Source organism: Dipodomys merriami, unplaced genomic scaffold, assembly GCF_024711535.1.
Source record: "Dipodomys merriami isolate MVZ:Mamm:240054 unplaced genomic scaffold, mDipMer1.0.p SCAF_5, whole genome shotgun sequence".
In the NCBI taxonomy this organism is placed as follows: Eukaryota; Metazoa; Chordata; class Mammalia; order Rodentia; family Heteromyidae; genus Dipodomys; species Dipodomys merriami.
Window position 1 is genome coordinate 60,265,498 of NW_027206068.1, and position 26,584 is coordinate 60,292,081.

Below are 26,584 nucleotides of genomic sequence, written 5' to 3' on the forward strand. Positions count from 1 at the left end.
GGGCTGCAGCGCGCTTGGCGGCGGCGGTGGCTGGGCCGCGGGCTGGCCTGGGGGCGGAGTCGGGGTCCCAGTTCTGCACCCCGGGCAGGCGCCAGGCCTCCGTCGCGGGGCTGGAAGTTAGCCTTAGTGATAGAAGAGGGAATGGAGCTAAGGATTGGGGGCCTAGGGGGCTCCCAGGGCTGAAGACAACTTTCGATTGCCAGGAGAAGGAGTAGGGAGTTGTGCAACCTGGCTCGGGCCTCCGCTGCCCAACATGGGCCCCGGGTTCCAAACTTTGCGAAGTTGGGCGCCAAGGGGCCGGGGCGCGCGGAGCGTCCGGGGGAAGCCGGCCCCGGACTCGTGGGGTACTCAGGTCGCCTGAGTCGTCTCCGTGGCCCCCAGGGTTGTGCGTGTGGCCCGGGGGCTCCGGGGAGCGGGCGGGGGCGCCCGGGGCTTCTGCTGAGTTGGCGAGTTTGGCCATGGCCGCTGCCCGCCCAGCGCGGGGGCCGGAGCTGCAGCTCCTGGGGCTGCTGCTGCTGCTGCTAGGGGGCCTGGGTCGGGGGGCGGCCCTGAGCGGGAACAGGACCGGGCCTGAGTCGCGGATCGGTGGCGGGAACGCGAAGAGGAGCGCGGCGGTAACCGGCCCTCCATCCCTGCTGAGCCACTGCGGCCGGGCCGCCCCCTGCGAGCCACTGCGCTCCAACGTGTGCCTAGGCTCGGCGCTGCCCTACGGGGCCACCTCCACGCTGCTGGCCGGGGACTCGGACTCGCAGGAAGAGGCGCACGGCAAACTCGTGCTCTGGTCGGGTAAGCGCGTAGAACCTGGGTCTGAGATGGGGCGCTGAGATGGTGGGATGGAGATTTTGTTGGAAAGAAAAGGCTGAGGCCTGAACATCGGAGCGGGGGAGCTCCCCCCCCCCCAACCCCCGCTCGGGGCAATTGGAGGAGCAATCTAGAACTTTGGTACTGGAGGGGACTCTCACGATGGGGAAGGGAGGACAAGGAAACTGAGGAAGGCTGTTAGTCACAAAGGGCCTAGACAGGGTGGGTGAGTAAAGAATGGATAGGGGAAATAAGAGGCCCTGAGTAGGGGACTCAGCCACTTTTTAGGCAGAGAGGTTGCACCTTCTACAATCAGAGACCTCTGAATTCAAGGCCATGCTTAGACCTTGGGAAAACTGAAGTTGGGGAGAGGGGAAAAAACAGCAGGGGTGGGGGGGATAAGGGTAGAATGGATTTAAGTATTTGGAGATCGAAGGTAGTGGCAAGTTTGAGAAATCTGTAAAGGAAAAGAAACCCCCTTATGATGAATTATTCAAAGAAATTATCTGGAAATCTTGATTTAGGAGCTAAGTCTAGACAGAGAGCCGTGAGTTCAGTCTTGTATTCACAAATTTCAGTTTCCTTGTCCGAAAAATGGGAACTCTCATCCATACCGGGGTTCAGGAACAGCTGATTCTCATGGTTGTGTGTCTGGGGAACATTCAAGTGTGGGATATTGAGGGTCAGTGGGTACTTCCACTATACTTGGAAGTCCTTTCCTTGGTGTAGAATAGTGGCAGAGGCAGGAAACTGTAGGCTGAACCCAAGCTGGTAATTCCTTACCAATGTGGTAGAGTAGATTATCTCCCCATCTGTCAATCTTTTGGACTAGAGGACTTGAAGGGAGCTAGGGAAGAGAACTGAGTTGCTATTGCTATGCCCAGCTAGTATGATTTAAATATTTCATTGATTGAAAGGGAGAAGAGCTCTGAGAGCCACCTCCTTTTCACAGGCCTAAGCTATCTCTTGTCTTAGCTTCTCTTGGAACTAGTGAGGATTCTAACAGCTGCTTGTCATTGCTAACTGGGCGACCAGAGTGCTCAGCTTTTGCTGAATGTTGATTGGACAAGGCCATAGGTTGGAGGAGAAACTTGGAGGATGGTACCTATGTCGTGGAGCTTCATCCCATGTGGGGACCAAGCTCCAAAGCCAATAGGCTAGGCAGAAACCATGGGGACCAACAGTAGTTTTGAAAAACTCGTAAATCCTACCATATAAGATCTGCAGGATTTTTCACACTTTATGATAGTATCTTTGCATAAATGTGTGACAGTAATGTATGACATACATGAATGCGTATACGTAGGAAATACAATTGTAGTCTTTAAAATTGCACACCTGCGAAAGATTGAAAGAATGAAAATAAAACATGGGAAGGCAGATTTAGCAAGTTTTCTCTGAGCATCACCTGAAATAAGACTTGAATTTAGGAACCAGCTATATGGAAAAATCTGAATCTCTCAGCACTAGAACTCATCCAGTTCTGCATTGCTGACATGATGAGAGGGTATTTATTTTGAGGAGTCCCAGGTTGAGTTCCCCTAAGTGAAATGTTTTTGTGATGCTGCCCTCTGTAGCCACCATCAGATGAAGAGGAAGGGGGTGGACCTGTTTCCAGCCCACACTCCTGAGAGCAGCTGCTGGATTGGCATAAGTGGTTTTGGCAAACACATGCACGAGTTAGAACCAAATGAAAAGCCAAGGTGTGGTGATGAATACCTGTGATCTCAGCTACTCAGGAGGTAGAGACAAGAGAATCTTGAGACAGAGGCCAGCCTCAGCAAAAATAGCAAGATCTTGTCTCAAAAACAAAATATAAACAAAAGGGCTTGGCATGTAACTCAAGTGGAAGAGTGCTTGCCTAGCATGTACATGGTGCTGGGTTCAATTCCTAGTACTGCAGAAAGAACAACCAAAAAAAAAAAAGAACCACCTGCTGCTTATACGGGTTTAAGCCTCACCAGCTGTCAGAACAAGGTCCTGTGGAGGTGCATCACTGAGTCCAGGGTTGCTAAGTCATTCTGAGCTCTTCTCTGCTGCTGTCCACTGTCCCTTACCCAGTCTTATTCCCCTGTGTGTTTGGTACACTCTGTTCAGTGTTCTGCTTGGTGTTTTGTAAAGCAGGGCCAGAAGCAAGGGTTGGCATTTCCTAGATGAATAAATAGGTGTAGAACCTGAGCCACATACAAGAATCACAGGCTATCCTTTACTTGGGAGCCCCAGCTAGTGTCTTGTTCTGTTCTGAGTTAGTGATCCTGATTTGTTGTTCAGTGTGGTCAGTGTCAGCTAGCTCTTGTGGGTGTTTTGGAGGGTAAAGGATGAAGATTTATCTTCATCTGTAAACTTTTTTTGGGGGGGGATCATGGGGCTTGAACTCTGGGCCTGGGCACTGTCTCTGAGCTCTTCAGCTCAAGGTGAGCGCTCTACCACTTGAGCAATAGTGCCACTTCCAGTTTTCTGGTGGTGTATTGGAGATAAGAGTCTCATGAACCCTGCCTGGGCTGGCTTTGAACCACGATCCTCAGTTCTCAGCCTCTTGAGTAGCTAGGATTGCAGACGTGAGCCACTGGTGCCCTACCATCTGTAAACTTTTGAGGGTAGAAACTTGGTCTTCATTTTTTTTTTTCCTTCCTGAGCTCAGAGTGCTGAGTGTACAGTCATCCAATCACTTACTCAGCTTCGAATTGAGTGCTAGCTATCTTCCGCATGTTGGGACTGGTTTTGAAGTTGTACATACAGGCATGATCCCTCTGCCACCAAGCGGAGGATGGATAATTAAGCAGGCATTAGTGGTATCTGTGAAAACTACTGTGACATTGTAGGTGTTGAAGGACCCCAGAGGGTTTTGAGGAACAAGGGAGGATTCCCGGAAGAACTGACATTTAACCTGGGACTTGAGAGAGAAGTAATCAAATTACCAAAAGAGGGCTGGGTAGGGAGGAATAAAAAGGGGAAACAGCACGTACAAGGGTTTAGAGGTAAGAGGGCGTGGTGCTTAAAGTATAATAATTGCAGTGGAACTGGATCAAAGCATATGAGGGGTAGAATTGTAGGAGATAAAGGTTGAGAATTAGAAAGTAAAAGGATTCATACCTCATATTAAGTTTGGATGCTATCAGAAAGGATCCATTGAAGGCTTTTAAGCACGAAGAGATGTAATCATACTTTCATCATAGAACAATATCTTCAAATGCTATATGATGAAGTTAGTAATATAGGGCCATGACTAGAGCTCACTCAATCCATCAGGATGTGGCTGAAATAGTCTGAAGATGATGGCGTCAGGATTGGAGTAACAACGTGGAAGGTTGCATGAATTCCAGAGTATCAGAAAGATTATTGGATGTAGAACATAGATGATCAAGACAACCTAAATTTTTCAGACATTCCTTCCTATTAGGATAAGAATGGTGATGAAGGGGTGGGTTTAAGAAGAAAGCCTGGGCTGGGTGCCAGTGGTTCATCTGTAATCCTAACTTCTCAGGAGGCTGAGATCTGAAGATTGCAGTTCAGTGCTAGCCCAGGCAGGAAAGTCTGTGAGACTCTTATTTTCTATTAACCACCAAAAAGCCAAAAGTGGAGATGTGGCTCAAGTGGTAGAGCACTCGCCTTGAGCTGAAGAGCTCAGGGACAGCACCCAGGCCCAGAGTTCAAACTCCACGATGGACAAGTAATAGAGCACCAGCCTTGGCCAGAAAGCTAAGGCACAAGGCTCAGGCCTTGAGTTCAAGCCCCAGTTTGGGCCAAAAAAGAACAGGCTGGGTGCCAGTGACTCACGCCTGTAATCCTAGCTACTCAGGAGGCTGAGATCTGAGGATTGCGGTTCAAAGCCAGCCTGGGCAGGAAAGTCTGTGAGACTCTTCTCTCCAATTAACTACCAGAGAACCGGAAGTGGCCCTGTGGCTCAAGTGGTAGAGCTGTAGCCTTGAGCTGAAGAGCTCAGGGACAGCGCCCAGGCCCAGAATTCAAACCCCACGATGGACAGACTGAGGGGGGGGGAGGGGCGGGGGTGAGGACAAGAACAAAGAGGAAGCATAGATTCAATCTTAGCTGTGTGAACTACAGATGCTCATTGCTCATTGGATACCTACGTGGAGATTTCCAAAACATCTAAAACTAGGATGTGCCATAGAGAGGTGGTCACTGTGTGCTTCCTTGGCCCAGATTGCTGAGATTTGGAAGGATGCCATAAGGGAAGTTTACAGCTCAGTTGGTCCAATTTCTAGGTCTCTCTACAACCCAGATCTCTTGTTTTTCATCTCAGTGGACTTGGGCTTCTTTAGTTACTTAGCATCTCTCCCCATTCCAGCTGGAAATGTCTCCTCCCAGGCATTCCAAGTTGACCAGACAAACATAATATCCAAGGCCATGGTCTGCTGTTTGCCAAATCTGGTTTAATAAATGGGAAAAGAAAGCAAGGAAGAGAGGCCTGAAGCTGGTGAGGGAATAGGTCCCTGAGCGGCAGCACGTAGGCTTCTGACTGCTGCTCTGCTGTGTGTACATGGGTGTGTGGCTCTGTCACCCATTCGGGGCCCAGCCAGGCCCAAAGAGCTGGAAGGAATTTCTTATTTGCCTCTCAGACCTCAAATTGAGAGGTGAGATGAGGAATGTTGTTGGTGAAAGTGAGTAGTATTTAGGAATGAGCAGAAAGAATTTCCTTAAAGCTGTTTCCAAATCTGGCTAATGATTAGAATATATATGGAGTATATGTGTGTATAATATATACATCTATGTATCTATGTATCTGTATTATATATATGTACTTTTAGACTTTCAACAAATATGAAATATATATCTATATGTTATATATTTCCATATATGTGGAACTTCTATACATATTATAGCTATAGACCTATAGGTACATAGGTAAGCTATATATAGATAGATGTATAGATATGTATACTATCTATAGATGCATATTTATATATACATATATATGCTATATCTATATGGAAAATATATAGAGAAAAAAACACTCATAGGTCCAAGCTTTCAATGTTTACTTTCCATTTCTAACCTTTTAATTGCAAAGTGTACTAGGTATATAGAAAATGCATAAAACACAAAGATACTGAGTAAAAGCGACATCTGGATCAAGAGCTTGGCTGTCATTTCCCTTTCCCCCTCCTCTGGAGGTAGCCATGGACCTGCTGCTTGGGGTAATCCTTTCCCTTTTATTCTCCCATCTAGTTTTGCCACCTAATTTTGGAATTTGTATATTCTGGTTTTGCATATGTTTGAACTTCTGAGGAATGGACTCATGTTATATGTATTCTTTTATGTTTTACTTTTTTTTTTTGGCAATGCTGAAAATCAATCCCGAGTCTCATGTGTACTAGGCAAGTTCTTTAGCACTGAGTTCTGCCACTAAGTCCTATGTCTTGTTTCTTTTACTCTACTGTATTTGTTAAGATTCATCAATATTATTGTAAACCTTTTTTTTTTTTTTTTGGGGTCCGGTCGTGGGGCCTGAACTCTGGGCCTGGGCGCTGTCCCTCAGCTCTTCAGCTCAAGACTAGCGTTCTACCACTTGAGCCACAGCGCCACTTCTGGCTTTTTTCTTTTTGCTTATGTGGTGCTGAGGAATCGAACCCAGGACCTCAGGCATGCAAGGCAAGCGCTCTACCACTGAGCCACCTTCCCAGCCCTTATTGTAAACCTTTTTAATTGCTAAATTATATTCCCTTGTATGAACATACTATGATTTGTTTATCCGTTTTGTTGTTGATTTTGCTCTAAATATGTTTTGTGTATATCCTGGTTCCACATAGTACACATCTTTTCGGAGCCTATTTAAGGAGTAAAATTACTAGGTAACAGGGCATGCCAAACTATTTGACATCTTATTCCAAAATTTTTCTTTGTCTAAAACCAGGACTCTAACTCAGTATCTGACACTTTCACTCATTGGCTAGAGCTCTACTACCACAGCCACATCTCCAAATCCCGTTTTTTAAAGTTATTCTACAGATAAAAAAAAAAAGTTTAACCCCTCTGTACAGTATCTTTACAAATATATAAATATATATGTATATTTATATTTATTTATTCTACCAACTTGTATTCCCATTAGCCTTGTAGAAAGTCATCAATGGGCTGGATACCTGTGGGTCCAGGTACCTGTGGCTCACACCAATAATCCTAGATACTCAGGAGGTTAAGATCTGAAGATTAAGGTTTGAAGCCAACCCTGGGGCAGTTAAGTCTGTGAGACTTTCAATTAACCATCAAAAAGATGGAAGTGAGGTGTGACTCAAGTAAGAGTACCAGCCTTGAGCCAAAAAGCAAAGAACAGTTCCCAGGCCTTGAGTTCAAGCCCTGGTACCAGCACAAAAACATTCAAACAAACAAAAATTGTCTAGGTATATAATTTACATCAAGGGGCTGGGAAGGTGGCTCAGTGGTAGAGCACTTGCCTTGCATGCATGAGGCCCTGTGTTTGATTCCTTAGCACTACATAAGCAAAAAGAAAAAAGCTGGAAGTGACTCTGTGGCTCAAGTGGTAGAGTGCTAGCCTTGAGCTGAAGAGCTGATGGACAGCGCCCAGGCCCAGAGTTCAGGCCCCACGACCGGACCCAAAAAAAAAAAAAAATTTACATCGAGTTGATTTGTAGTAAGAACTTAAGAACTTCAGCTTCACATATTGTTTCTACATGATTTGTCGCAAGTTATATTTCTTCACCACCACTGTGAAAATCAACTCAAACATACATACTTTCTTTGAGGACCTTTATTGTGTCCGCTATTCCATTTGTCTGTCCCTTGCCAATGTCATGTCATTTTAACTACCATGTCTTTATTAGTATGGATTTTCACTTCAAGCCATGAACTTCCTTGGCAGATGATACAACTCAAGCATGGTATTTTAAAATTCATAAAGTAAAACACATGGGCTGGGAAGGTGGCTCAGTGGTAGAGTGCTTGCCTTGCATGCATGAGGCCCTGGGTTCGATTCCTCAGCACCACATAAGCAAAAAGTTTTTCAGCCGGAAGTGGCGCTGTGGCTCAGGTAGTAGAGTGCTAGCCTTGAGCTGAAGAGCTGAGGGAAAGCACCCAGGCTCAGAGTTCAGGCCCCACAACTGGACCTCCCCCTTCCCCCAAAAAAGTAAAACACATGATTAAATAATATGTAGAATTATATATCCAGAATGTCTAAGGAACTCCAAAAACTGAATAGCAGAAAACCATAAAACATAAAAAATAAATAAATAACCTGCCTTATAAAATGTGTAATAAATATAAATAGATATTTCTGAAAAGAAGACATATGAGACATACATTCATGAACAAGTACACAAAAGGGCTCAACATCACTAATCATCAGGGAAATACAAATCAAAGCCACAGGAGGAGACATTGCTTCACCCAAATAATACCAAAAAGACTAAAGGTAATGAGTGTTGTAATCCTGGCTATTCGGGAGTAGTGTTAGAAGGATTGTGTTTTAAGGCCAGTATGGGTGAAAACACAGTATTCTATCTGGGCTGGGGGGGGGGGGGGACATAAAGGCAAAGTGACTAGGGGAGTAACCCCATTGGTAGATTACTGGAGAGTTCTTGAATTCAATCATTACTATAAATGAATTAATTAAAACCAAACGTCTCCAGCCAGTGTTTAAAATTATTTACTTGTGTGTGTGTTTGTGTGCCAATATGGTACTGGCATTTAGGGTCCCTTTTTTCTAGTCTGTTATGGGACTTGAACTCAGGGCCTGGGTGCTGTCCCTGAGCTTTCCGGCTCAAGGCTAGTACTCTACCACTTGAGCATCACTTCTGGATTTCTGGCAGTTCATTGGCGATAAGAGTCTCTCGGACTTTTATGCCCCAACTGGCACCAAACCACAATCCCCAGAGATCTCAGCCTCCTGAGTAGCCAGGATTATAGGCGTCTCATGCCTAGTGCCTTGTGCTCTTGATTGGCTTTTTCTTCTCAAGGCTAGCATTTTACCACTTGAGCCACACCTCCATCCAGTTAGTTCTCCAACTTTTGCTTTTAATGTATCAATTAAAGTTTTTCCCTGAAGTAAAAATGTACATATAGAATCATAAAGGAAACAATCTACTGAAATACACACCTAGGCTAGCTCAATAGAAGAGTTTATATCCCATACATGAAGCCCTAGATTCAATTGCCATTAGAGAAGAAATAGCTATCTACTATGGAGAAACAAGTCTTGTTTTTTGTTTTGGGTCTGGTCGTGGGGCCTGAACTCTGAGCCTGGGCGCTGTCCCTCAGCTCTTCAGCTCAAGGCTAGTGCTCTACCACTTGAGCCACAGAGCCACTTCCGGCTTTTTTCTTTTTGCTTATGTGGTGCTGAGGAATCGAACCCAGGGCCTCAAGCATGCAAGGCAAGCGCTCTACCACTGAGCCACCTTCTCAGCCCCGAGAAACAAGTCTTGTTTTGCAATACATATGCTTTATTGCCACACTGAATGAGAGTGGTGATGAATATTAACAATATTTTGAAATTTCTGCAACAAAAGTAGCTGATACCATTTGTGATAAGCCACTGGTGTTGCTCTCATTAGTGTGCTCTGTTGCTTACATTTATAATTGAATAAGGGCTACATTTTACTTAAGTATAATTTTCTTCTTTTCAAGTTCATTGACTTCTAAATTCTAAGAATCCTTGGTGAACCACAGCCTAAGAACCTCTGCTTTATAGTACTTGAGTAGCTAGTGGAGAATCTAAGCTATTTTTATTTATTTATTTATTTTTATTTATTTATTTAGCCAGTCCTGGGGCCTGGACTCAGGGCCTGGGTGCCGTTCCTGAGCTGCCTCTGCTCAATGCTGGTGCTCTACTACTTGAGTCATAGCGCCATTTCCAGCCTTTTCTGAGTAGTTTATTGGAGATAAGAATCTCATGGACTTTCCTAATCAGGCTGGCATTAAACCACAGTCCTCAGATCTCAGCCTCCTGATAGCTAGGATTACAGGTAAGAGCCACCAACCTCTGGCTCTCTAAGCTATTCTTAATCCTTTGCATTTGAATATACAAATATTGGTTGGGCCCGAGCTGGTGGCTCACGCCTGTAATCCTAGCTACTCAGGAGGTTGAGATCTGAGAATTGCGGTTCAAAGCCAGCCCCAGGAAGGGAAGTATGTGAGACTTTTATCTCCAATAAACTGGAAGTGAAAGCCAGAAGTGGCGCTGTGGCTCAAGTGGTAGAGCGCTAGCTTTGAGCTGAAGAGCTGAGGGACAGCGCCCAGGTCTAGAGTTGAAGCCCCACAACTGAACAACAACAACAAAAAAGATGTGTTGGTAACATGGCTCTTGGTAGCTGCTCAGGAGGTTTGAGATCCAAGGTTTAAGGTTTGAAGCTGGCCTGGGCTATCTTCAGTTTATGAAACTCTGACTCCAATTAACCATCCAAAAGTGGGAAGTAGAGCTGTCACTCAAGTAGTACAACATTACCCTTGATTGCAAAAGCCAAGGGACAATGCCCAGACTCTGAGTTCAAGCCCCAGTATCAGCAACAAGCAAATACATAAATAAATAAAATAAAATAGAGTTGGCAGAATGGTGCATGTCTATAATTTCAGCTACTCAGGAGGCTGAGGTAGGAGAATTCTGAGTTCAAGGCCAGCCTGGGTAACAAACATAGCAAGACCTCAACTAAAAATAAACAACAACAAAAAAGAGCAAAAGCAATATAAATAAAGCTGATGTCCCATTTCTCTTTTCATTCTAGTAATTTTTGTATTTCTTTTTCTTTCTTTTTTTTTTTTTTGTCGGTCGTGGCGCCTGAACTCTGGGCCTGGGCACTGTTCCTCAGCTCTTCAGCTCAAGGCTAGTGCTCTACCACATGAGCCACAGCACCACTTCCGGCTTTTTCTGCTTATGTGGTGCTGAGGAATCGAACCCAGGGCCTCATGCATGCAAGGCAAGCACTCTACCACTGAGCCACCTTCCCAGCCCTAATTTTTGTATTTCTATATTTTTTGGGGGGGGGGGAGTCCGGTCGTGGGGCCTGAACTCTGGGCCTGGGCGCTGTCCCTTAGTTCTTCAGCTCAAGGCTAGCACTCTGCCACTTGAGCCACAGTACCACTTCTGGCTTTTTTCTTTTTGCTTATGTGGTGCTGAGGAATCGAACCCAGGGCCTCATGCATGCAAGGCAAGCGCTCTACCACTAAGCCACCTTCCCAGCCCCTCTATATTTTGTTTTATGCTTGCTTGCTTTTAAGTAGGTGGTGCGTGCACATAGTATAAAATTCAAAAGGAACAAAAGTGAATTTCTAGTCAACTCAGCTATGTATTTCTCATCAGAGGTAAACACCAATACTTATTTTCATGTATTCTTTTTAGAGACACCCAATCTGTGTCCATTTGTACATGTGTCATTAGTCTTTCCTCCACTTCCAGCAGGTACCATGTTCTACTCAGCTGTGTCCACTTAATAATGCTTATTGAACAGTTTTCCATTTCCATGCCTGTAATTCAACCTGAATATTGTGTGTATAATGCATGTGCACATTGGTGCACACATGTGTGCATATATACTGGGGATTGAACCTAGCACTTGCTTTTGAATTGTGCTTCTGGCCCTTAATGAATGTTATATATTATAGCAAATCTCCTTTTGATGGATATGACTTAGCTGTTTTCAGTCTTTTACTATTGCAGATGATGCTGCAATGAATAATCTTATATATTATCTTTGGGAACAGGTATACATTTTTCCCCCCGTCAGTCGTGGGGCTTGAACTGTGGGCTAGGCTTTGGTACTGTTCCTCAGCTCTTCAGCTCAAGGCTAGCATTCTAGCACTTGAGCCACGGTGCCACTTCTGACTTTTTCTGTTTATATGGTGCTGAGGAATCAAACCCAGGATCTCATGCATGCGAGGCAAGCGCTCTACCACTGAGCTACCTTCCCAGCTCAAGGCATACTTTTTTTTTTTTAAATAGATCCTGCTAAGTGCTATCCATAGGAAGTTATCGACACTTATTCCTACCAGCGCTAAATGTCAGATTGCCCACATACTGCTGACAATATGGTATTTTCAGATGTTTTCATATTTATTGTTCTAAAGATTTACAAGTTATCTCTTTTATGGTTTTACTTTGCATTTGTCTTGTTAAGAATGAGGCTAAGCATCTCTGTTTTTGGTGCTGGGACTGGGGCTGGGGCTTGAACTCAGGGCCTGGATGTTGTCCTGGGGCTTTTTTTGCTCAGTGCTAGATTTTGTTGGTCTATTGGAGGTAATAGTCTCATGAACTTTTCTGGCTGAGCTAGCTTCAAACTGTAATCCTCAGACCACAGACAGCAGCCTCCTGAGTAGCTATGATTACAGCGCCCAACTTGCTCTCTATGATTTTAAAGACCATTTCCATTTCCTCTGAGTGATACGTCGCCTTTGGACCATAGTTCTATAACCATTTTTCATTGCTTTGGAAGAGATTTATATATGTAAGGAGAGTGACTACCTGTGATACGTATTAGAAATATATTTTCTAGGTGTACGTTTTTCTTATGATTTTGTTTGCTTTTTACTTTACTGAACTTCGTAAAAAAATATTATTCTACAGCCTCTAGGTTGTGTTTTAAAAGGCCTTTCTTGCTCCAAGGTTTTTTTAATTTATATTTTATTTTTTTATTTTTGTCAATCATGGGGCTTGAACTCTGGGCCTGAGCACTGTCCCTCAGCTTTTCAGCTCAAGACTAGCACTTTACCACTTGAGCCACAGCACCACTTCTGGTTTTCTGGTGGCTTACTGGAAATAAGAGTCTCATAGACTTTCCTGCCCAGGCTGGCTTTGAACTGCAATCCTCAGATCTCAGTCTCCTGAGTAGCTAGGATTATAGGCGTAAGCCACCAGCGCCTGGCTCACTCCATGTTTTAAAAATAATTTTCTATTTTTTCTTCTAGCACTTTAACTTTTTAAAATATTATAGTTAATTTTGATCCATTTGGAATTTTCTTTTATGGAAGAAACAGAGTACAAATTCAACATTTTTCCCCCTAAATAGCTCACTTTTTTTTTTTTTTTTGCCAGTCTTGGAGCTTGAACTCAGGGCCTGGGCATTGTCCCTGAACTTCTTTTTGCTCAAGGATAGCCCTCTACCGCTTGAGCCACAGCGACACTTCTGGCTTTTTCTGATTATGTGGTACTGAGGAATCGAACCCAGGGCTTCATCCATGCTAGGCAAACATTCTACCACTAAGCCACATTCCCATCTCTTGTTTTTTTTTTTAAATTAATAATCTGCAGCTCCCAGTGGCTCATGCCCATAACCCTATCTACTCAGCTGAGAGTTGAGGATTGTAGTTTGAAGCCAGCTTGGGCTGGAAAGTCCGTGAGACTCTTACCTCCATTTAAGCACCAAAAAAAAGCAAGAAGTAAAGCTGAGGCTCAAGTAGGCAAAAAGCTTAGAGACAATGCCAACGCCCTGAATTCAAGCCCTAGGACCAGCACACACAAAAAAAAATAATAATCTTATTCCTCTTGGAGACTTGATTAATTAGTTAATTAAGTGGAACTGGAACTGGCTGTTGAACCCCTGACCCCAAGTGTGCTAGACTAGTACTGTACTGAAACCATGCCTCCCAGACCTTTTATTTACAGTTTCTTTAGTTGGTTTTTGAGATTGGGTCTCACCATGTAGCCCAGGCTAGTCTTGAACTCAGGATCCTCCTGCTTCTAAGCCTCTAGAGTACTGGGATTCTGTGTGTACTACCACACGTTCTATATTTTATTTTTGAGTCAGGATCTCACTTAACTTTGCTCAGTCTGACCTCAAATTCTCAATCCTCTTGCTTCAGCCTACAAAGTAGCTGGGCTTAGAGGTATGTATAACAATGCCCACATATGAAGATTAAAATATGAAACGGATGTTTAAAGTGTTGAAGAGGGCCAGGTGCTGGTGGCTCATGCCTGTAATCTTAACTAATCAGGAAGCTGAAATCTGAGGATGGAGGTTCAATGCCAGCCCCAGCAGGAAAGTCTGTGAGACTCTTATCTCCAATTAACCACCAGAAAACGAGAAGTGGAGCTGTGGCTCAGAGTGGTAAAGTGCTAGCCTTGAGCAAAAAAATCTCTGGCACATCAATCAGCCCTGATTTCAAGAGCCATGACCAACAAAAAAAATAAATAAAAAATAATGTTGCAGATGGTTAGAGGCATGGCTCAGTGGTAGATCACCTGCCTAATAAGTCTAAGGTTGAAAGCGAGAGAGAGAGAAAGAGAAAGAAAGAACAGAGAAAGAACAGAGAGAGAATGAGAGAATAATAAAATCCAAAAAATAGCATTTTAATCAATTAACTACCTGGAGCCCCTCTAGAGTACATTTTACTCTAGAGAGCTCCTCCCTCCAGTATTTTCAATGTGCTATTTAATAACTTCAGTAAATTTCACATTGCCTATTTTCCTACTTTTATGCATTTAGACAAGTGCTTATAGTCATAACTAGCTATCATTTGAAGACAGAACAGTCTCTCACCGTGGTGTACCGATTCCCTGACTTCCAGTGAATCAACTTAAACAACTTTTTTGTGTGTCTTAAGGATAGTGCAAAGGCAACATGCGTTCAATAGAAATTTTGCTTCCAAGTTTGAATTTGGATCTCTTCCCAGGCTAGTGATATGTAATTTAATCTCTCCACATTACTGGGCAGTGGTCATGAACCTCAGTTCCCAGTCAGCTGCTCCATCATGCTCCCTAGTGTGCTGTGTTGTTAAGCTAGGATGCTCAGTAATTGGGGTGTTTGAGTGCATTTCCCATCTAGAATTCTTTCACTTCATGGTGGATTGATGGAGGCACAATCACCTTATAATACAAGGAACATCGCACCCTCTCCTTTTACCCTGGCCCTGGCCCCTGCTGCTCTTTCCACCCAGATCACCCACTCAGAATTTCCAGGACAGGGATTTTCCATCTAGGGGCTATAGGTTGTCCAGGTGGTTCTGAGGTGAGTTGGGTGGGAACTGTTGTCTGAGGTTATTTCTGCATAACTGGGAGGAACTTGCTTGTCACCCGGAAGTAGACTCAGAGCTACCATGTTGAAACTAGGCCTCAGACTAGTGATAACAGCTAGCCTTTCCCAAGGAACTTACTACCTCATAGGTGGGATGAGCACAGTGAATGTGGTGTCTCTTATTTTTCATAACAGTTTCATGGGTAAATCTACCATCCTGATACCACAGAAGAGGAGACTGAGGCCAGAGGTAGAGATTTAGGACCTTGCTTAAGACAACACAGCCACAATATAGACCCACACAGGCTAATTGAAAACCCCACGCTTCTTATTCTCCATCGTCTCCCTGGAAAAAGGCTGCTTCTCAACCTCCTTTATCACCTGCATGACAGCAGGATATTGATCCATGCTGGCTTTCATATCCTGATCCAACGTCTCACCTGGGATACAGGTGTCACAGTGGCTCTGTAGGGATTATGGAAAGAGAGCAGAGTGAACCCAGCTATTGGAGGGAGGAAGGTAGAGGTTTGGGCTGGGGAAGGGGTGCTGGGAGACCCCTTTGAGTTTCTGTCTGCTGACAACATCTCTCCTCCCTGTGCACTGGCTGCAGCCTCCTCTGTTTCTCCCCACCTGAATTCCCGTTTCTTCCTCTGCATCTGGAGTTCCTGGCTCCCCTGACTACCTCTTAAGTCCTCTTCTCTCTCTACTCCAGTTTGGTAAGAGGAGCAAGGGTTTGGAGGGCTGGTTCTAGTGAGTGGGCCCAGGGAGGGGGTCTCATAGCCCTCCTGGCCCTGGAAAAGAAAGGCCTGTAGAAGGGTTTAAAAGAGCTGGGCACTAGTGGGTCTTGTCTACAATCCTAGCTACTCTGGAGGCTGAGATCTGAGATTGAGCTTCAGAGCCATCCCAGGCAGTAAAGTCCATGACATTCTTATCTCCAATTAAGCACCAAAAGGCCAGAAGTAGAGATATGGCACAAATGGTAGAGCATAAGCATTGAGTGAAAAAGCTAAGGGACAGCACCCACGCCCTGGGTTCAAGCCCCAATACTGGAATAACAACAATAAAACAAAACAACAATAAACAGCCCCAGGGTCTAGCCAGAAGCTTCTCTTCAGGTCCTCTTCCCTCCACCAGCCCTGCATAGGTGGAGGGGGACATTTTTGGTACTCACAGCAAGTTAGGTTCTATGGGTATTTGGTGGGCGGGATTTAGAGAGGTGAAGTGGCCTGCATTGCATGGGGCAGCCCTATAGCACACAGACATGTCCTGCCCTAGTTCAAGCCCCACGACCGACAAAAAAAAAAAGTACCAGAAATGCCCTGCCCGGTCCTGTTGAGAAACATTGTGATTGTGAGCAGTAGCACCTGTCCTGCCACGCAGAAGAGAGCTTGGGGATATGGGATAGCCACTCCAGTGGGTCAAATGGGGAGGGGTTTTCACTGCAATATCCCCACTGTCATCCCCACCCACAGGCCTCAGGAATGCCCCCCGCTGCTGGGCAGTGATCCAGCCCCTGCTGTGTGCTGTGTACATGCCCAAGTGTGAGAATGACCGGGTGGAGCTGCCCAGCCGCACCCTGTGCCAGGCCACCCGAGGCCCTTGTGCCATCGTGGAGAGGGAGCGGGGCTGGCCAGACTTCCTGCGATGTACCCCTGACCACTTTCCTGAAGGCTGCCCGGTGAGTGCTCTGAGGGGTAACATTCTGGTGGACTAGCCTGACATGAGACAGGGATCTGCTGGGATACAGAGAGATCAGCACCTTCACTTCTGGTGACCTTAAATCTATGGTGATCCATGAGCTATAAGACCAGCAGCTCACTGGCTGGCCTCTGTCTCTCAAGGGTTCTCAACTCACCCAAGAAAACATTCCAGCAAAGACTGTTTGAGCACCTACTCTGTTAGGTGTTAGGATGCCACAGGAGTCATGGATTGATAAAAATTTGCCTTCAGGGACTTTATCATTCATGTAAAGGTCAAGGCATAGAATAAGAAACAGCAGGAGACACCAAGATTGGGGGGCGGGTAGGAGGAGATAGAAGTAGAGGAAGAAGAATATCTAGTCTGCCTGGGAAAGAAGAGATCTGAAACAGTAATAGCAAGAATAGAAATGATAGTAAAAATACAGACTAGAATTCACCACCCACAAAATAGCATTATAAGCACTATACATCTATCTATTTATTTATCTGATCCTTAGACTCTACCCAAAGGTAAATAAGACTTTCTCATTGATGAGGAAGCAAGCTGTTTGCCAGTGGTTCACACCTGTGATCCTAGCTACTCAGGAAGCTGAAATCAGTTCAAAGCCAGTCCAGGGAGACAAATTTGAGACTCTTATGTCCAATTAACCAGAAATGGAGCTGTGGTTCAGTGACAAAGTGCCAATCTTGAATGGAAAAGCTAAGTGAGAGTACAAGACCCTGAATTTAATCCCCCTACACTCACAAAGTTGGGGAACCTGAGGTACAGAGAAGTCAAATCATTAGCCCAAGGTTGCATAACCAAGTCTGATGGGGTTCTGCTCACCAGAAACTGCTTCCCCTTTCCTGAATAAGTGGCCAACCATGAGTTACCTCTCCCCTTGCCATTTCCTTCTCCCCTCCCTTGGTGGCAGAATGAGGTACAGAACATAAAGTTCAACAGTTCGGGTCAGTGCGAAGCGCCCTTGGTGCGGACAGACAACCCCAAGAGCTGGTACGAGGATGTGGAGGGCTGTGGGATCCAGTGCCAGAATCCTCTCTTCACCGAGGCGGAGCACCAAGACATGCACAGCTACATCGCGGCCTTTGGCGCTGTCACCGGCCTCTGCACGCTCTTCACCCTGGTCAGCGACAGGGAGAGGGACAAGGACAGGGAAAGGACGGGCGGATCCCATTGCCTGGACAGCTGGGAGCCAGATTGTTAGCACAAGGCTAGGCTCTGGAGGGGTGTGACTCAATAGGTTTGTTGCGGGGGGTGGGGGGGTGTCTCAGAGAAGGTCATGATGGAAGCATTTGAGGTTCAGATCAGGTGCAGCAGCAGCAGAACAATCCTTACCTCTCTAACTCTCTTGCAGGCCACCTTTGTGGCTGACTGGAAGAACTCGAATCGATACCCTGCTGTTATTCTCTTCTATGTCAACGCTTGTTTCTTCGTGGGCAGCATTGGCTGGCTGGCCCAGTTCATGGATGGTGCCCGCCGGGAGATTGTCTGCCGTGCAGATGGTACCATGAGGCTTGGGGAGCCCACGTAAGCATCTTGGAAGGAAGGCTATCATAGGCCTTTGCCACAAAATGGGCAGGTTGGAATTACCAGTTGGATTTCAGGGTGGGATTCAGCCCTGTCTTATTGTTCCAAGGCCTCTTGTCTTGAGACCTTGGCCTCAGCCTCAGGACCTCCGTTGCTTGCGTTTTATTGTGAGGCCCAGCTTCAGCAGCCTCGCCCAGTCCTGACTCCTGAGCTCTCCTCCAGACCTTACCAGACAGAGAGATTTGGTAGAGGCAGTGCAAAGTGACCTCCTACCCAACAAATGGCATCCCCCACCCCATGTCTACACAGCTCCAATGAGACCCTGTCCTGCGTTATCATCTTTGTCATCGTGTACTACGCCCTGATGGCTGGCGTGGTCTGGTTTGTGGTTCTCACCTATGCCTGGCACACCTCCTTCAAAGCCCTAGGCACTACCTACCAGCCTCTCTCAGGCAAGACCTCCTACTTCCACCTGCTCACGTGGTCACTTCCCTTCGTCCTGACTGTGGCAATCCTTGCTGTGGCCCAGGTATAGTGACTGGTAGGGGGCTGAGGGCCTAAGTGGGGTGGCGTAGGTGGACAAGGCCAATAACTGACTCTCCTGCTACAGGTGGATGGGGACTCTGTGAGTGGCATCTGTTTTGTGGGGTATAAGAACTACCGCTACCGTGCTGGCTTTGTGTTAGCTCCGATCGGCCTGGTGCTCATCGTAGGAGGCTACTTCCTCATCCGAGGTGAGTGGGTAACACAAGGTACTGGGCACACCATGGGTAACACGGTGTGCTGGGCACCCACTATGTGGAAGTAGGAGAGCTGCTCGGCTTGCCTCCATACTGAGACAGCAGCCAGCTTGGTCAGGATCTTGATGCCACATAGAAGATGGTTATCCTCACCTAGCTACTCAGGAGGCTGAGAACTGAAGATCGTAGTTTTTGGCCAGCCTGGGCAGGAAAGTCTGTGATACTCTGGTCTCCAATTAACCAGCAAAAAGCCAGAAGTGGAGCTGGGGTTCAAGTGGTAGAGCACCAGTCTTGATCAAAAAAGCTAAGAAACAAGTTCAAGCCCCAGTACTGGCGCAAAATATTTTGAAAAGTAAATAAATATACAAATAAAAGAAGGTGACCCTCTGGGCAGATGCAGTGGCACAAGTGCTTGCTATGGGACAGAATCTTTGTGCAGGCCAGAAAAGATGCAGTTCCATCTTCCAAAGCCAGGGCTTCTGGTTCATTGAGTGGAGCTCGAGCAGGATTTCAGCGCTGTCATCCCTTGGCAGGGTGCACTTCTGTGATGAACACTGGGTAACTTTTTCTGTCCTCATGGTAAGGGTATATATACTGTCAATCTTCTAGAGCTTGCTTTCTACCTCCTTCCTACCCCGCAATATATACAAACAGTTTCTACAACATGCACAGATTTATTGGTCTCTAATTTCCCTTTCTCAATCTGCTACCCTAAGATAAGCTTTGGTATCATGGCTCATTTTCACTGGGTTTTCTTTGTCGGTTTCAGTTTTTCCCCCTCCACCATCCGCCTTCTTTTCTCCCTTTCTGGCAGAATGTCAGCCGCTGATGCATGCTTTATGTCTGTGCTGTCCCACACACAGCCACTAGCCACGTGCATGGAAACTAGTTCAAACTGAGATGTAGTATACGTGTAAAATACACACTATCTCAAAGACCACATCACAAAATAAGAATAGTTGAATATAGCTCATTCATAACTTATGATATGGATTACATGGTGTTTTCTTTTCTTTTTTTGGGGGGGGGGGTCCGGTCGTGGGGCTTGAACTCTGGGCCTGGGCGCTGTCCCTCAGCTCTTTAGCTTAAGGCTAGCGCTCTACCACTTGAGCCACAGTGCCACTTCCGGCTTTTTTCTTTTTGGTTATGAGGAATCGAACCCAAGGCCTCATGCATGCAAGGCAAGCGCTCTACCACTGAGCCACCTTCCCAGCCCCTTTTTCTTTTTCTTTTCTGTCCAAGACTAAGACTCAAACTTGGTACCTGATGCTTTTGCTTATTGGCTAGCACTCTATCAACTGAGCCATGCTTCCAACCCCCAAAGGGTTGATTTCTTTTTTTTTTTTAATGTTGGAATGATTATATTTCAGATATGTTAGGTTTATAAAAATATGTTGAAATTAATTGTTTCTTTTTTAATATGGCTACTAACATTTTGAGATATCTCTGTTGGACAGTGCTATTTTCCAATGATCCTTTTTAGGCTTTTTCTATCAGAACAGCTTTGACCTGGCTGTCTTACTTAGAGGCACCCAGATGATGCCCAGCTTTCTCTTTCTCTTTCCCCTTCCTCTTTCCCCACCCTCTCTCCCTTTTTTCCTCTCCCTCTCTCTGTCTCTCTCCTTTCTTTGGTCTCTGTTGCCGTTGCCTGAGCCCATGATAGCTTTGCCACCAGCTGCTCTCATTCTCCAGTGTCTCTAGTCCCCCTCAAGTCAGCACAGATATAGTCAGACCCAGGACTCCAAGGCCATGGGACCCTGCTCCCTGTATCCATCCCTCCCAGGAGAGTGGCCTCACCCCTGCTAATGTCTGAGGTCCCCTTCTGTTCAGGAGTCATGACTTTGTTCTCCATCAAGAGCAACCACCCTGGGCTGCTGAGCGAGAAGGCTGCCAGCAAGATCAATGAGACCATGCTGCGTCTGGGTGAGTGGACCCACAGGACTCTAGTTTGAGGTCCTGGCCAGCCCAATATAGTATGGTACTGGGACTCTAGGACAGGCCCAGGCTGCAGAAAATCAGACGTTAGCATCCATGGGAAAATGACAAGGTGTAAGTGGGGGGTGTGGGGGGGCGGCAGCTCAGAAGCAAAGGACCTTCTCAAGTGAAGAATCCAGGTTCATGTGGACACTGCTTCACAGGCCCATCTCCTCCCACATGGGCCACCTGTGGTTGCCTCCAGGCCCTTCTGCCCCTTCTGCCTGGCTGGACTCACCCCAAGGACAGATGCCTTTCTCCCCACTGCTGCTAGAGTATCTGTGATTGGTAATGTCCCATCCTGCCCTGACCTCCACAGGTATTTTTGGCTTCCTGGCCTTTGGCTTTGTGCTTATCACCTTCAGCTGCCACTTCTATGACTTTTTTAACCAGGCCGAATGGGAGCGCAGCTTCCGGGACTACGTGCTGTGAGTGAGGGGCCTGGGGCTTGGAGGTGGCAGGGGAGGGAGCTGGAAGGCAGCACCATCTCTGCTGCGTCCCAGAGGTTGGCTGGGTCCCTGCCTTAGATGATGCTCATAATGTCTAGTCCAAGATATCAGCAGCTTTGTACCTTGCCAAATGTGGTAAACAGCCTCTGAGTCCCTGTTCAAGTCTCCCCTTAAGAAGCCAGATCATGCTTTGGCTCCTCTGACTTTAGGCCAGCCACAGAAGTTGTGCTGTCTCTAATTCTGTGCACTTTCCATAGAACTCTCTGGATTCCTACACAGAAATCGTTATCTCTCTATGATATATATGCTTATATATGATATATCTATGCTTAGGTTTGCTATTTTTGCCTGTGCTTTTCTGTGTCCTGAGGATGAATAGGAGAAAAAGGCATCTCAACTGCTGGAGGAAAAGCAGTGTCTACAACCAAGAGTAGCAGTTTAAATAATCCTAACTAATCCAGGGTTCCTAGGACTAGCTACTCAGAATGCTGAGATTTGAGGATCATAGTTCGAAGCCAGCCTGGGCAGGAAAGTCCATAAAACTCTTATCTCCAATTAAAGCCAGAAGTGGAGGTATGGCTCAAGTGATAGAATGCTAGTGATAGTGCCTAGGTCCTGAGTTCAAGCTCTTGTACTGGTGTGTGCACGTGCCCCCCTCCCCCACACACACACACTTGCACTGACTGCTTAAAGTTCTTTCCACTCTAGGAAGCTTTAACCTACAGTGATGCTGGGTCCCTGTCCCCTAGGTTTAATGTCATTGTCTGAAGTGAGGCCTAGACAACCCAAGCTCATAAAAGCTCTCCAAGTGAAAGTCAGGCATCGGTGGCTCACACCTATAATCCTAGCTACTCAGGAGGCTGAGATCTGAGGATCACAGTTCAAAGCCAGCCCAGGCAAGAAAGTCCATATCTCCAATTACCTACCCCCCCCTCCAAAAAAAAAGAAGAAGCCAGAAATGGAGTTGTGCTCAAGTGGTAGAATGCTAGCCTTCAGCACAAAACCTCAGAGACAACACCCAGGCCCTGAGTTTAAGCCCCAGGACTGGCATACACATAACCAAACTCCCCAGGTTAGTTCTGGGAAGGGCTGGGGCTATAATTTATAAACCCTGGGTTTGATTCCTACTACCAAAAGAAATCAACAACAGCAACAAAAAGAAAAGCAAAGAGTCCCATGAAAATTACACAGGGGGCCCAGTTCCTTCTAGTCTTTGGATTACCAGTGTGATACCTTCCCACTGGACTTAGAAAACCTCCTGTCTACCATCCCTCAACATAGGTGCCAGGCTAATGTGACCATTGGGCTGCCCACCAAAAAACCCATCCCTGATTGTGAGATCAAAAATCGTCCCAGCCTCTTGGTGGAGAAGATCAACCTGTTTGCCATGTTTGGAACCGGCATTGCCATGAGCACCTGGGTCTGGACCAAGGCCACACTGCTCATCTGGAGGCGCACCTGGTGCAGGTGGGGCCAGCAGCCAACTTGTCCTGTCCCTCTCATCTTACTGTCAGCCTCAGGTGGCTGCCTCTAAGTTTTGTCTAGTCTTACCTTCAACAACTCAGCTACTTAAGGCTGGGTTTGCCAGAGCACTGCATTGAGCTGCCAGAGGCTGTCTTCTTGGTGATTCACCATTGCCCCCTGGTGATGGTTTCTGCCCTCTGGAGGACTAGGTCTAGGCCAAATGCTGGACCAGCTGGGAGCATCTGAGAGCAAATGCTTGAGAATTAAGCATACGGGAACTCTGCACTCTACGTTCACGTCTTTGTAGGGAAGATCTCTCCTCCTCAGAGTCCTCAAGAGACTTTGCCAGGGCTGGGAAGGTGGCTCAGTGGTAGAGCACTTGCTTTGCATGCATGAAGCCCTGAGTTTGATTCCTCAGCACCACATAAGCAGAAAATAAAAAAGCCAGAAATGGTGCTATGGCTCAAGTGGTAGAGCGCTAGCCTTGAGCTGAAGAGCTGAGGGACAGTGCCCAGGCCCAGAGTTCAGTCCCCACTTCCTGACCAAAAAAAAAGAGACTTTGCCAGACAGTCCGTTGAGCTCCCAGTCCAGGAGGGAATGGAATCCTAGATTTTCCACCAGAGTTGATGAGACATAGCTGCTCCTCTACTTCCTATTCCGATATTTCCTGCTCTCAGGTTGACCGGGCAAAGTGACGATGAGCCCAAACGGATCAAGAAGAGCAAGATGATTGCCAAGGCCTTCTCAAAGCGGCGGGAGCTGCTGCAGAACCCAGGCCAGGAGCTCTCCTTCAGCATGCACACGGTCTCCCATGATGGGCCAGTGGGTGAGTCTCAGCCCCAGTCCTAGCCCCAGGCCCAAGCCTTGGTCCTCTACACCTCAATGGTGTAGAGCTCATTCCCTCCCAGGGGATGGCCTCCTTGGCTGACTGAGGAATAAAGCACGGCCTCTGTGCACTCACACACTTTCTTCTCCAGGTCCCCACCTCCTCTTGCTGGGGGCGGGGGGCACTCTTGTTTCTATCCGTGGGTCTGCATGCTGTTACTTTAGATCTATGAGGATTCTGTTCCCTCTCCATTCTCTGCCTCTCCAATTGTATTTTGGGGGTCAGAAGGAGTCATGATCCCAAGCTTAATTTCTGGTCTCTAGTTAGGCTTTTTAGGGAACAGAGGCTGATCACCTCAGATTCTGAAGCATAGAGATCACTGGTTACTGGCTGAGCTCTCTCTACCAAGGACTAGCTTAGGAAGATGAACAGGGCTACATAAAGGAGGATGTGCCAGAAGGGGCTGGGAAGTCACTACTTTTTTTCTTTCTTATCATTCTCTAAGCGGGTTTGGCGTTTGACCTCAATGAGCCTTCAGCTGATGTTTCCTCTGCCTGGGCCCAGCATGTTACCAAAATGGTAGCTCGGAGAGGAGCCATACTGCCCCAAGATATATCTGTTACTCCTGTGGCAACTCCAGGTATGAGGGTTCAGGTTTCTGTAGAAAAGTGGAGAACCCAGAGACTACAGTTCCTGGCACTGGAGTGCTGAGGCTGCTAGAGGTGGAGGAGGAAGGAAAGGACCTAGAGGCTCTGAAGTGTGGGGCTGAGGCCCAGGTTGTCTATAGAGTGGAGTCCAGGCTCAAGAATAAAAGTTCCGGGGGCTGGGAAGGTGGTTCAGTGGTAGAATGCTTGCCTTGCATGCATGAGGCCCTGGGTTCGATTCCTCAGCACCACATAAGCAGTAGAAGTGTCACTGTGGCTAAAGTGATAGAGCGCTAGCCTTGAGCTGAAGAGCTGAGGGACAGCGCCCAGGCCCAGAGTTCAGGCCCCATGACCAAAAAAAAAAAAAAAAAGAATAAAAGGTCTGGGCTGTGCGCAGGTATAATCCTAGGTACTCAGGAGGCTGAGATCTGAGGATCACATTTCAAAGCCAGCCCAGATAGGAAAGTCTGTGAGACTTTTACCTCCAATAAACCACTAAAAAATCAGAATGGCGCTTTCGCTCAAGCAGTAGAGCGCTTACCTTGAGCTGAAGAGCACAGGGACAGCACGCAAGCCCAGAGTTCAAGCTCCATGACCAACCAAAAAAAAAAAAAAGGTCTGGGAGCAGGTGGGTGACTCCTGTGTTTAGCTATTCAGGAAGATGAGATAGGAAGATCACAGTTCAAAGCTAGCCCCGGCAGAAAAAGCTGGAAGTGAAGATGTGGCTCAAGTGGCAATGTGCCAACTTTGAGAGAGAAAAAAAAAAAAGCTCAGGGATACTGCCTAGGCACTGAGTTCAAGTCCCAGTACTGGCACCAAAAGAATAAAAGAATAAAAATCCTGGGGAGGGAAGAATGGTGGCAAAGGAGCTCAGGTCTCAGGCTGTGTTCTTTTGTGTCAGTGCCCCCAGAGGAACAAGCCAACCTGTGGCTGGTTGAGGCAGAGATCTCCCCAGAACTGGAGAAGCGCTTGGGCCGGAAGAAGAAGCGGAGGAAGAGGAAGAAAGAGGTGTGTCCCCTGGTGGCAGCTTCTGAGCTTCCTGCCCCTACCCCTGCTCCTGCCACCAGTGCCGTTCCTCGGCTGCCTCAGCTGCCACGGCAGAAGTGTCTGGTGGCAGCAGGGGCTTGGGGAGCTGGGGAATCCTGCCGACAGGGAGCCTGGACCCTGGTCTCCAACCCCTTCTGCCCAGAGCCCAGTTCCCATCAGGATCCATTCCTCCCCAGTGCTCCAGCTCCAATGGCCTGGGCTCAGGGCCGCCGCCAGGGGCTGGGCCCTATCCACTCCCGCACCAACCTAATGGAGGCAGAGCTCATGGATGCAGACTCAGACTTCTGAACCTTAGTAGCAGGACCTGGGACAGGAAAGAGGAACACACACCATCCTGAGGCTCTTCTTCCTCCCCTGAGGGTCTTCCCTGGGTTCTCATCTTCCAGAGAACCTGTGGGCCATGTGCCCTCTTTGGGATAGTTCTGTATGTGTGGCTCAAGCAGCAGGACTATAAGAAAGAGCTGAATATCACTGGTAGGCCTCCTACTAGCTGCAGCAGGGCCCTAGAACTTGCATCTTCATTTCTACCCCACCAGCTGGTGGCATCAGTCTCCAGCAGAGCTTGTGGTGGGTGGAAATAGCAGAGCCAGGGATGATGGTACAAAGTGGACTGTGGTGGCCATGTCTGGCAGAGAAGAGCTGGCTGCTCTTTTCTATGCCAAAGGGTGCCCTTTCCTGGTACTCTCAGACCAAAAGTGTTTTTTTGTATTGTTTGTTGTCTAAATGAGGACAGGACTCCCTTCTTCCTCTTCCTGGTGGTTGTGATGTTGGAATGGATAGTGGCTGTGACCTCTGTTAACAGATGACTCTACTCAAACCCATCCTCTGTTTTCGCAGATTCTCCCCATTACCCATCTCAGTTCCTACTTCTTGTTCATTGATTAGGACCCAGATCTAACACACACACACACACACACACACACACACACACACACACACACACACACACACACACACACACACACACACACACACACACACACACACACACACACACACACACACACACACACACACACACACACACACACACACACACACACCTCTATACCTCCCTTGCTGCTGAGTTCCATCTCCAGGTTAGAGATTAGTTCAGCTATGAGCTTTGGCCTTGGAGAGTCACATGTTTGGGGGAGCTTCTGAGCCTCTGAATCATCGGTTATGTATCTTTTCCTCATATTCATGCAGCAAGGATGATCCTCTGATTTGAGGGACTACCCTGAAAAGCTGCTGTAGCTTTAGCCAGGCAAGAGAGTTTCTTTCAACTTCTACAACTTGTGGGAGAGGAAACTCTCCATCTTTCATAACTTCTGCGTCTCCAGAACTCCACATTCAAGAACCAAACAGCAGGAAATCTTAGGAGCTGGCTGGGTTCTGGGTCAGGGGTGGGGATGGGGGAGAAGAAACATAAACAGCAAATAAAATGTTTTTGTATAAAATCATGGTATGTTTCTTTTCCTTAACTTTAGTCCTGCCCTAACTACTTACTTGGTCC

General features: G+C 46.9%; 1 protein-coding gene across 1 annotated transcript; it reads left to right on the plus strand.

Moving 5' to 3' along the window:
- On the plus strand, nucleotides 1-26,528 carry Smo (smoothened, frizzled class receptor). Its single transcript, XM_069996727.1, has 12 exons — nucleotides 1-786; nucleotides 16,190-16,395; nucleotides 17,332-17,541; nucleotides 17,773-17,945; nucleotides 18,255-18,474; nucleotides 18,556-18,679; nucleotides 20,516-20,608; nucleotides 20,979-21,087; nucleotides 22,390-22,575; nucleotides 23,250-23,398; nucleotides 23,904-24,038; nucleotides 24,944-26,528. The coding sequence occupies exons 1-12, from the start codon at nucleotides 459-461 to the stop codon at nucleotides 25,375-25,377; spliced, it is 2,367 nt and encodes a 788-aa protein (XP_069852828.1). The 5' UTR covers nucleotides 1-458; the 3' UTR covers nucleotides 25,378-26,528.
- The last annotated feature ends 56 nt before the right edge of the window (nucleotides 26,529-26,584 follow it).